The sequence below is a fragment of the Mobula birostris genome, chromosome 7 (genome assembly GCF_030028105.1).
Source record: "Mobula birostris isolate sMobBir1 chromosome 7, sMobBir1.hap1, whole genome shotgun sequence".
Lineage (NCBI taxonomy): Eukaryota > Metazoa > Chordata > Chondrichthyes > Myliobatiformes > Myliobatidae > Mobula > Mobula birostris.
Window position 1 is genome coordinate 5,773,271 of NC_092376.1, and position 12,568 is coordinate 5,785,838.

The 12,568-nt window shown below is 45.8% G+C and overlaps 1 protein-coding gene across 6 annotated transcripts in view; it reads left to right on the plus strand.

The window, feature by feature from the left end:
* LOC140199980 (cGMP-dependent 3',5'-cyclic phosphodiesterase) overlaps positions 1-12,568 on the plus strand; it is a 343,544-nt gene that overhangs the window by 212,505 nt on the left and 118,471 nt on the right. For all 6 annotated transcript variants that reach the window (XM_072262534.1, XM_072262539.1, XM_072262536.1 and 3 more), the window contains one exon: positions 11,489-11,598. In XM_072262534.1, coding sequence (XP_072118635.1) covers positions 11,489-11,598 — 110 coding nt within the window. The remainder of the gene's footprint in view (positions 1-11,488; positions 11,599-12,568) is intronic.

A 12,568-nucleotide genomic window follows, 5' to 3' on the forward strand; every position in this document is an offset into this window, starting at 1 on the left:
TGTGCAGTTTTGGTCACCTACCTACAGGAAAGATGTAAAGAAGGTTGCAAGAGTACAGAGAAAATTTACAAGGATTTTGCCGGGACTTGAGAACCTGAGTTTTAATAAAAGGTGGTGTAGGTTGGGACTTTATTCTCTGAAACGTAGGAGAATGAGGGGAGATTTGATAGAGGTGTACAAAATTATGAGGGGTATAGATAGGATAAATGCAAGCAGGCTTTTTCCACTGAGGTTGGGTGAGACTAGAACTAGAGGTCATGGGTTAAGTGTGAAAGGTGAAACGCTTAAAGGGAAATTGAGGGGAAGTTCTTTACTCAGAGTTTGGATCGAGCTGCCAGCGGAAGAGTTGGATGTGGGGTCAATTTCAACATTTTAGAGAAATTTTGATCAGTGCATGGATGGGAGGGGTATGGAGGACTGTGGTCCGGGTGCAGGTCAATGGGAGTAGGCAGGTAATGGTTTGGCTTGGACTAGATGGGCCAAAAGATTCTGCTCTGACTCTATGACCTTGAATAGTCTGTCCGTAAATAGTTTTGTACTGTATGTTCCCCCCATGACCGTGTAGTCTTCTTCCTTCCCACATTTGAAAGGTTTGCAGGTTAGTGTTAGTAAATTGTGGGGCCGGAAGCATGGCAACACTCTCGGACTGCCCCCAGCACGTCGTTGGTTGTTGGTGCAGGTGATATCACAGGATGTGTGACAAATAAAGCTTACCTTTAAAGTTTCTAAGATTATGAGGGGCATAGATAGAGTAGAGAACTGGCATCTTTTCCCCAGGGTTGAAATGTCTCATGCCAAAGGACATGCATTTCGGGTGAGAGGGGGTAAATTCAAAGGAGATGTGTGAGGCACATTTCTTCATACAGTGATTGGTGGATGCCTGGAATGTGCTGCCGGTAGACGAATACATGAGTACCCAGGGAAGCATGGGGAAGGGTATGGGTCATATGCAGGCAGAAGGGATTTACATAGAGCATAGAACAGTACAGCATTGGGCGGGCCATTCGGCCCACAATGTTGTGTCACTCTTAATTCCAGTTTATAAGATTAGCTTTATTTGTCACATGTACATTGAAACATACAGTGAAATGTGTTGTTTGTGTCAAATCAAATCAGCAAGGATGTGCCACATGTATCACCATGCTTCAGGTGCCCACAACTTATCAAACATACCTCTTTGGAATTTAAAGGCTGAATATGGGGTTAATAGCATGAGTCTTAGCAGTGTGAAGGAACAGAGGGATCTTAGGGTCCATAGATCTCTCAAAGCTGCTGTGCACATTGTTAGGGTGATTAAGAAGGCGTATGGTATGTTGGCCTTCTTTGGTCAGGGGATTGAGTTCAAGAACTGTGAGGTTATGTTGCAGCTCTATAAAACCCTGGTTAGACCACACTTGGAAAATTGTGTTCAGTTTTGGTCGCATCATTATAGGAAGGACGTGGAAGCTTTAGAGAGGGTGTGGAAGAGATTTACGAGGATGCTGTCTGGATTAGAGAGCATGTTTTATTTGGATAGCTTGAGCAAGCTAGGGTTTTGGAGTGAAGGAGGCTGCGACGTGCACAAGATGATAAGAGGCATTGTTAGAGTGGACAGACAGAGGCTGTGGAAATGGCTAATGCGAGAGGGCATAATATTCGGGTGATTGGAGGGTAATATATGGGGGCGTCTCGGAGATAGGCTGTTTACACAGAGAGTGGTGGGTGTGTGGAACATGCTGCCAGGGTTTTGGTAGAGGCAGATACATTAGGAACGTGGATGGCACGAGGATCAAAGAAAATTGGAGGAATATTGGGAGGAAAGGGTTAGGTTGCTCTTGGAGTGTGTTAAAAGGTCGACACAATGTTGTGGGTTCTATGTTCTATGTTCAATCATTTCTCCATGTATTGTTTTATTTATCTTACGGGGGGTTGTGATTGTTGGAGGCAAAATGCTGGAGGAACTCAGCAGGTCAGGCAGCATCTACGGAGGGGAGTGGAGAGTGAATGTCTTGGGTCAAGTCCCATCATCAGGACTGGTCACCTTGGCATGACCACGGAGCTGATCATAGGCTTCAGGATGGTGAAGTTGGTCGAACGCACAGCAATCCTCATCAAGGACCCAGCAGTGGAAAGTTTGTGCAGTTTCAAGTTCCTGGGTGTCAATATCTCTGAGGATCTATCCTGGGCCCAACATAATGAAGCTATTATAAAGAAGGCATGACAGCAGCTATACTTCATTTTGAGATTTGGTATGTCAACAAAGACGCTCACAAATTTCTACAGATGTACGGTGGAGAGCATTCTAACTGGCTACATCACTGTCTGGTATGGAGGCACCAATACACAGGATCGGGAAAACTATAGAGGGTTGCAGACCCGGCCAGCTCCATTACGGGAAAACCCTCCCCAGAATCAAGGATATTTTCAAGAGGCAATGCCACAAGAAGGTGGCATCCATCACTGAAGACCCCCCATCACATTTTTCGTCACTACAGTCAGGGAGGAGGAACAAGAGCCTGAATACATAAGCACAGCAGGTTGTGCAGATGGGGAAAATCAAACCGTTGGAGGAACTCAGCAGTTCAGGCCACATCTATGGAGGAGTGTGAACAGTGGACATTTTGGGATCAAGGAATGCCAGCGACGGGGGTGGATGGTGTAGGTGCTGACGCACCCAGCCCTGAGACACTAGGCAAGGTCATTTGATTCTAAACAATTGGTTTATTGATCATTACAGAACGTCTCTCTGGTGCTTCCCACTCCCTCCCCTCTCCCTTTCCCTTTTCACAACCGTGATTCCCCTCTCCCTGCCCCTTCCTACTCTCAGCCCACAATAGAGACCCATATCAGAATCAGGTTTATCACTCACATATGTCACAAATATTTTTTTTGTGGCAGCAGTACAGTGCAATACATAAAATTACTACAATACTACTCAAAAGTCTTAGGCACCCTAGCTTGCGTGCGCTCGCTCTCTCTCTCTCTCTCTCTCTCTCTCTCTCTCTCTCTCTCTATATATATATATATATATATATATATATATATATATATATACACACACACACATATATACATACACACACAGATACATACATACATACAGACACACACACACACACACACACACACACACACACATATATATATATTATAGGCCTGAGACTTTTTGTTTGGTGGAGCCAGCTCGGGGTGGGGTGGGGGGGGGGGGCGGTTGGACTGGCCTATTGTTGCTCTTGTTCCTCATGTTGTTTTGCTTTTTGTTCAGTTGATTTATTTTTGAAAAATAAGGAATAAAGTTCAATTGATTGAAGGAAATGGCTTTTGACCCTTGCCTGAGAAACAAGCGTTTTTGCTTTGTGTATCAGCCATGCGGAAGATAATCTCGGTTTGTTTGACTGTTTCCCTCTTTAATTGCATTTAAATTATATGGCTCAGTTCACTCTGCCAACTCCTGCCCTGTGCGCGATTAGCTTCTGCCCCTCCACCTTCACAGCCACTGTGATCGTGCAAACCCTGCTGTTATGATGGAGCAGCATTCTGGTGGAACCCGCCAGTCTAGAGTCAGCTCACAGGCGGTTTAATTTCCATTGTACTGTCTGACTCAAAGGAATACTTTCCCTGCATGGTTTTCAGAGTTAGACTGTTTATCTGTACCAATGCGTGAGTAGAGAAGTGCACGGGGAGTGTATATAAATATGGATAATTGTGTGTATGCATGCATGTGTTTGTATGTGTGTGTGCGTGCATGTGTTAATGTGTGTGTATGTGTGTGTGTGAGAATCAGAATCTGTTATATTTTCACAGACGCAAGTCATGAAATTTGTTGTTTTGTAGCAGCAGTAAAGTGCAAGATGTAAAATATTAATATGTTTCAATAAAAAGTAGAGAAAAAATAAATAAGAAATCTGATGGCGGAGGGGAAGAAGCTGTTCTAAAATGTTGAGTGTGTGTCTTCAGGATCCTGTACCTCCTCCTTGATGGTAGCAATGAGAAGGGGGCATGTCCTGGATGATGGGGGTCCTTAATGATGGATGCTGACTCTTTAAGGCATCACCTTTTGAAGATGTCCACGATGCTGGGGAAGCTGGTGCCCATGATGGAGCTGGATGAGTCTGCAACCTTCTGCAGAGTTCCCCAGTATTGTGTAGTGCCCCCCTCCCCCAGTAGACAGTGATATAAACAGTTAGAATGCTCTGCACAATACATCTGTAGAAATTGTGGAGAGTGTGTGTGTGTGTGTGTGTGTGTGTGTGTGTGTGTGTGTGTGTGTGTGAATATTTTGGATTGTTGGTTTATTATTGTCATATGCTGAGATTCTGTGGAAAGATTGTCTTACATACTGTTCATACTGATCAGATGGTTCCAACAGTGCACTGAGATACTTGTAGTAAGAATGCAGAATACTTGTAGTAAGAATGCAGTTTCAGAGCAAGTGCAGTCCAGGTAGACAATGAGGTGCAAAATCATAACCAGGTAGATTGTGAAGTCAGGAGTCCATCTTATCATGGTGGGGAACATTCAGAAGACTGATAACAGTGGGGTAGAAACTGTCCTTGAGCCTGCTGGTACATGCTTTCAGGCTTTTGTATTTTCTGCCTGATGGGAGAGGGAGAAGAGAGAATGTCCTTTTGTAGAAAATAATTACAGCAAGTTGCTGGAAACAATCAACAGGTTAGGCAGCAGAGTTAATGTTTTAGGCTGAGTGAAAAAGAGAGAAGCAGTCAGAGTTTATTGTCATATACATGAACCAAGAACAGTGTAGAGGGAGCTTCACTCTGTGTCTGATCCCACGAGTGTGTGTTTGGACAGTGTAGAGGGAGCTTCACTCTGTGTCTGACCCTTTTTTTTAATACAAAACTTCCTTTATTACAAATTTGGTGCTATACAGTATATACAAAACAGTGACTAACACAATTACTCCATTACAAATAGACAATACACATTAAACCAAAATATTCCCATCTCTGTCAATGATGGCAATTACCCCCCGCAGAGCCCAGCAGTCCCAGAACGCCTCTGAGGTCACCGTGGACTGTGCGTGTTCCTTTTCAATATTTACCCGGGCACGGACATACCCCTTAAACATTGCCAGGCAGTCTGCCCGGGCAGATCCTCCCGCCACCCGTTTCCAAGGCTGTGTCTGACCCCGGGAGTGTGTGATGGGACAGTGTGGAGGGAGCTGCACTCTGTGTCTGACCCTGGATGTATTATAGGACTTTACGCTGTGTCTCACCTCACTCTGTCCTTGCCTAAGCTCAATCTGTATTATAAAAACTCTGCCTTTTGAGCACAGATCTTCATTAGAGGGTTATTATTTCTGTCAAACAGCAAGCATTAAAACGATGATGACCTGTCTGTGCGTGACAGCAACCTGAGTTTGCTCAGGTAATCAGAGTGAGGTTGAACTAATGGTGAATTGAAATTATCGGCCGTTGACACAGTACAGAATCTGCTGCTGATGAAGATGAATGGTGTTATAACTAATAAACCAGTATAAGGCAGGTGCAGGAGGTATTGTACATGTTGTCATAGTCACAGGCAGTACTTTCTGGTACCTATCGTGGATCCTGCTGAAGGACCTTGAATCAGAATCAGGATTATTCAGTCATGTCATGAAGCTTGTTGTTTTGTGGCACATAATATAAAATATACTGTAAATGATAAGAAATACTGTACAAACATATACATATATTGGGAAATCTTATACTCGGCAGGCTGCAGCAGTGGTTTGCCTTTGCCTCCTCCCGGGTGGGCTTAAAGAGGACACCGTCTCTTGCAGCGGATGCCCAGGACGTCTAATTGCCTTGTCGTGCTCTTAGCGCTCCACCAACGCCTGCTGGCCTGCCTCCTTGACTGTTGGACCATTAATCGGTCTCCTCCACTCAATCTGCCAGGGCCCGACTTCACCGCTGAGATAGTCAGATCCCCTACCTCACCGAGGGTCGAAGACCCGTTGGCTACCCTCACCTGGTTTAGCCCGTCTGCCGAGATGGTTTACTGGGGTGTGCCTGCTGCATGTGTTACAGCTACTTGGAGCCACAGGTGAGAGCTGAGCGCCAGGTGGGGACCAAAGGTGGATGAGCTGCCCTGAAAAGGGCATGACAGGCCCCCCCACCAGAGGTGCTTCCCCTCCCTAGACACCCCATACACCCCCGGATGGTGAGGGTCCTTAATGATGGATGCTGCCTCTCTGAGTCATCACCTTTTGAAGATGTTCTCGATGCTGGGGAGGCTGGAGCCCACGATGGAGCTGCCTGAATTTACAATTCTCTGCATCTGTTTCCAATTCTGTGCAGCGGCCTCTCCTGACCAGATGGTGATGCAACCAGTTAAAATGCTCTCCACGGTACATATATAGAAATTTGCTGGAGTTTTTGGTAGCATGCCAAATGACTTCAAACTCCGAATGAAGCATAGTTGCTGGCAAGTCTTCTTCACAAGACATCAATATGTTGGGTGCACTATAGATCTTCAGTGTCGTTGATGCCCATGAACTTGAACTGCTGACCCCTAGATAAAGGTTGTTCTGTGTTCCCGCAACGTCCCTGTGATGGGGTCCTGAATTATCCATGTGAACTGTGCTTTTAAAAGAGAAAGAGAGAGAGAGAGGTGTCCAACACAGACCCCTTGTTAAAAAGAGAGGCAGAGAAAGAGAGAGAGGCGAAGACTGCTCACAGCATGTTTACATTTCTGCAAGGACACTGGCAGCTTCTAAGTTCCTACAGAGAGAGAAGGGAGGAGTTACTTGATGGACAGCTGGTGTTCAGCACAGTGAGATAAATAGAAGGTCAGATGATAGACATACAGACACATGGTTTTTGACACTGAATGAGCTTTGTGGTGCCCACAGAAAAGGTGGGTTTTGGAGGACCGATCAGTGGCTCTCGCAGTGTGAAAAGGGTGTGACCAGTGGGGAGTTATTCGTGTGTCCGAGCCACGCCTGGGTTGATAATTCCACCACAGAAGAATGGTCCCCTTTGTTACAGTCACAGTCGGTGACTTCTAAAGAATTTCGGAGGACAACAGGAAGATCGACGGTGTCAGCTCACCTGAAGACTCAAATCTCTCCCTCTCTCTCTCCATCACTATTCAACTCAATATCATGAACTGAACTGAACCTTTTTCATCATCGTAAGACTATCTATTTACCCCTAGATTTGAAGAAGCTTGGCTTTCATATATTTCCATATATATATATATATATATATATACATATAAAATCATTGCTAACCTGTTTGATTTATCTGCATTTATATGACTACATTGCGCAGTTACTAATAAATACCATTAGTTAATAGCAATACCGGACTCCAAAATGTTTTCCATTTCTGCTGGATCTTTAACCTGTCACGGGGTATGTGACAGTCCCTTTCCTGAAGTCCACAATCAATTCCTTGGTCTTACTAATGGTGAATGCAGGGTTGTCATTGTGAAACCACTCAACCAGCTGATCTATCCTATTCCAGTATGCCTCTCCATCACCATTTGAGAATCTGCCGTCAACTGTTGTGTCGTCAGCAAATCTATCAAGGCTTTTTGCTTGTTGTATGTTTATTTGAAAAGTGAATGGGAGGAGGAGCAACTTGCCCAGGCAGGCTTCTGTTGCTTAACAATCTGGATGAAGAAACAGATGACATTGTGGCCATATCTTCATGACCAACTTGTTTCCATGGAGAATAAGAGAATGAATTTTGATGTGCAAAAACTCATTCACTGCACTCTCTCTGGGAGGTACAGTACTATGCAGAAGTCTTATATAGCTAGGTGTCTAAGACTTATGCACAGTGCTGTATTTGTCAATGTGGAGCAGAGAGAGACTTTGTAAACCTGTTGGGAGCAAAGGATGTTGGGAATAGCAAAGGTAGAGCACCATGGGAAGGGTGTGTGTGGGACAGGTGGCAGAGAAGGAGTGCCAGGGGTGGGGGGGTGGGGTGGTGCAGGTGCAGACACACCCGGCAAGGTAATCTGATTCTAAACAATTTGTTTATTGATCATATTACAGAATGTCTCTCTGGTGCTTCCCGCTTCCTCCCCTCTCCCTTCCCCTTTTCCCAACCATGATTCCCCTCTCCCTGTCCCCTTCCCATTCTCAGTATTGCATTGAACTGCTGCCGCAAATTTAACAAGTTTCACGACATATGCTGGTGATATTAAGCCTGATTCTGATTCTGAAATGCATTGTTGCCATCAAATTAAATCAGTAAGGATTGCACTGGAGACATCCGAACAATTTACTAACCCTAACCCACATGCCTTTAGACAGTGGGAGGAAACTGGAGCACCGGGAGAAACCCATGTGATCACAGGAAGAACGCACAAACTCCATAGAGGCAGTGGTGGGAATGGAACCCCGATTGGTGATCACTGCTGGTGTAAAGTGCTGTGCTAACTGCTAAATTACTGTGTCAGTCAAATCTGTGGACAATACTGCAAGTGACATCTCACATAGAAGACACCTTGTGCTCATCTCCTCCCGTTAACAGTAATTTACCTTCCTAATTGCTTGTCACGCCAACTGTTTGTTTTCAGTGAGAGGTGCACAAGTATTCACAAATCTGTTTGAATAGCATCATCACCATTTAGACCACAAGACGTAGGAGCAGATTAGGCCATTCATTCCAAAATGGCTAATTTATTATCCCTCTTTCTCCCATTCTCCTGCCTTCTCCCCGTAACCTTTGACGCCCTTATTAATCTAGAACCTATCAACTTCTGCTTTAAATATACCAAATAATGTGGCCTCTGCAGCCATCTGTACCAATAAATTCCATAGATTCACCACCTTGTGGCTAAAGAAATTCCTTCACATCTCTGTTCTTAATGTACATTGCTCTATTCTGAGGCTGCGCCCTCTGGTCCTACACTCCCCCACTACAGGAAACACCCTCTCCACATCCACTCTATCTAGCCCTTTTAATATTCAATAGGTTTCAATGAGATCACCCCTCATTCTTCTAAATTCCAGCAAGTTCAGGCCCAGAGCCAAAAAAATGCTTCTCATATGTTAACCCTTCCATTCCCAGGAACATACTCATGAACCTCCTCTGGAGCACCTCCAATTCTAGCACATCTTTTCTTAGATAAGGGGCCCAAAACTGCTCGTAATACCTCTAGTATGGTCTGACCAATGGCTTATAAAGCCTCAGCATTACATCCTTGTTTTTATATTCTAGTCCTCTGGAAATTAATGCTAACATTGCATTTGCCTTTCTTACTGCCGACTCTACCTGCAAATTAACCTTTAGGGAATCCTGCATAAGGACTCCCAAGTCCCTTTCCATCGCTGATTTCTGAATTTTCTCCCCATTTAGAATATAGTCTACATCTTAATTCCTTCTGCCAAATTGCATGACCCCTACGGAACGCCACTAGCCACTGGCAACCAACCAAAACTCTCCCTTTATTCCCACTCTTTGCCTCCTGCAAGTCAGTCAATTTTCTATCGATGCTAGTATTTTTCCTGTATTACCATGGACTCTTAACTTGCTAAGCAGCCTCATGTGCAGCACCTTGTCAAAGGTCTTCTGAAATTCCAAATAAACAACATCCACTGACCCTCCTTTGTCTATGCTGCTTATTATTTCCTCAAAGAATCCCAACAGGTTTGTCAGGAAAGATTTCCTTCTAAGGCCTATGTGACTCTAAGTACTCCAAAACCTCATCCTTAATAATGATCTCCAACATCTTCCCAACCACTGAAATCAGACTAACTGGCTTATAATTTTATTTCTTCTGACACCCTCCCTTCTTAAAGTGACATTTGCGAGTTTCGTCCTCCAAAACCATTCCAAAGTCTAGTGGTTCTTGAAAGATCTCTGTTAAGCCTCCATAATACCTTCAGCCACATCTTCCAGAAACCTAAGAAGATACCATTTAGGTGTTACATTGTCTTGGCTTTGCAAGAGAAGCCAGGTAGTGATAGAAGATGGTTGCCTCTCCGACTGGAGACCTGTGACATGTGGTGTGCCACAGAGATCGGTGCTAGGTCCTTTGTTGTTTATATATCAACGATCTGGATGATAATGTGGTAAACAGGATCAGCAAATTTGCAGATGACACCAAGATTGGGAGTGTAGTGGACAGTGAAGAGGACTACCAAAACTTGCAGGCAGACCTGCACCAGCTGGAAAAATGGGCTGAAAAATGTCAGATGGAATTTAATGCAAATAAGTGTGAGGTTTTGCACTTTCGGAGGACAGACCAAGGTAGGTCTTACACAGTGAAAGGTAGAGCACTGAGGAATACAGTAGAACAGAGGGATCTGGGAATACAGGTCTATGATTCCTTGAAATGCTGTCGCAGGTGGATAGGGTCATAAAGAGAGCCTTTGGCACATTGGTCTTTATACTGTATATCAAAGTGTTGAGTACAGGTGTTTGGATGTTATGTTGAAGTTGTATAGGATGTGGGTGAGGCCTAATTTGGAATGCAGTTTTGGTCACCTATCTACAGGAAAGATGTCAATAGGATTAAAGGAGTGCAGAGGAAATTTACAAGGATGTTGCTGGGTGTGGAGGAAAGATTGGATTTTATTCTTTGGAGTGTAGGAGAATGAGGGGAGATTTGATGGAGGTATACAAAATTATGAGGGGGTATAGATGGAGTAACTGTGAGGAGGTTTTTTTCCCCTGAGGTTGGGTGAGACTAGAACTAGAGGTCATGGGTTAAGAGTATAATGTGAAATGTTTAAGGGGAATCTTCACTCAGAGGATGGTGAGAGTGTGGAACGAGATGCCAGCCCAAGTAATGGATATGGGTTTGATTTCAACTTTTAAGAGAAGTTTGGATAGATACATGGATGGGAGGGTATGGTGGATTCTGGTCCAGGTGTTCGTTGATGGGACTAGGCAGAATAATGCTTTGGCAAGAACCAAATAGGCTGAAAGGCCTTATGGGCTTATTTCTGTTCTCTAGTGCTCAAACTCTCTTCGCTGGGGGAGAGGGTGTGAGGAATGGAGTGATGAAAGCGTGTGGGATGGTAACAATGGGGAGAGGGAGAGCAAGGAGAGAGTGAATGTGTGGGAGACAGAGGCAGAGGGTGAGAGACAGGGATTGGGAGAAGGGGGAATGGAGGGAAAGATGGAGTGTGAGGAGGAAAGGGAGGGGGAGAGAGAGGGAGCGAAGAAGAGTGAGTGAGAGGGAATGTGGAGAAGTGAGAGCCAGAGAAGAGTGAGAGAGGGAGAGGGGAGAGTGGAAGGAGTAGGGGAAGTAGAGGGAAAGAGGGAGAGGGGCATAGGGAGTCGACAGGAGGAGGGAGAGGAAGAAGGAGATAGAGAGGGAGAGGGGTAAAGGGATGGATGTGGAGCGGGAGGGAGAGGATAAGGGGGAGGAAAGAGGGAGCAAAGGGGAGATGGGTAGAAGGATGATGGGGGGAGGGGGAAGAGAGTGGGTGGGGATGGGCAAGAAAGGGGACAGGGGAAGGGAAGGAGGGTGTCCTACCCCAGGACGGCCCACAGGTTGAGTCTGGAAGGCTGGGCCGGTCTGTGACCTCTGCTCCTCGCCCTCACAGGGAGGCCGTCATCACCAAGCAACGCATCAAGTGTAACGGGCTTCACAAGACGGACATCCAGGTGCCCGGGATGAGTCATCTGGTGGCTCCTCTACCGAACGACAAGCAAAGTGAGTGATCCTAGCCTCCGTTCCATCTTACCCCCACCCTCTCCCCACCACTTGCCATTCTCCTCTGTCCCCAGTGTGCCCCCCCCCCACAGCACCCTCCCTCCGATCTACCTCGGTCCCAGCCTCTCCCTCTGGCTGCCATTCTCTCCAACCTATCCCCCATAGATCGGTCATGATAGAATGATGGAGCAGACCTGATGGGCCAAGGAGCACAATTCTGCTCCTTTGTACTATGGGCTTACGGTCAACCCCCCAATCGCCATGGTAGTATAGTGGTTAGCACAATGCTGTTACAGCTCGAGGTCTTCAAGAGTTTGGAGTTCAATGATGGAGTATTGTGTAAGAAAGTTTGTACATTCCTCCCCGTGAGCACATGGGTATCCTCCGGGTGCTCCAGTTTTCTCCCACAGACTTAATGGTTAGAAAGTTAATTGATCATTGTAAATTGTCTATGATTAGGCTAGGGTTAAATTGGTCGGTTGCTGAGCAGCACGGCTAGTTAGACCTGTTCTGTGCTGAATCTCAAACAAATAAATAAATAGTCAAATAAATAATTAAGGAAATTCATAATCAATCATCAATTAATCAATCAATGCTACCATCCACTCCCTCTTCCCCCAACCCCATCTCCTTCTGCCTCTGCTGTTCCCTTGCTGCCCCCCTGCATCCTGCACCTGGTCTCATCCCCAACCACCCTGCCCTGTTCAAATGCTGACGGTGCACTGTCACTCCTGCTCTCCCCCTCTCACTTCTCCAGCTTCCCTCCACCTCCCTCTCCCTCCTCCAGACCCTCCCTCGTCCACCTCCCTCTCCCTCCTTCACCTCCCCTCTCCCTCCTTCACCTACCCCTCCCCCTCCTCCACCTTCCCTCTCTCTCCTCCACCTCCCTCTCCTTCCTCCACCTCCCTCTCCCTCCTCCACCTCCCTCTCCCTCCTCCATCTCCCTCTCCCTCCTTCACCACCCCTCTCC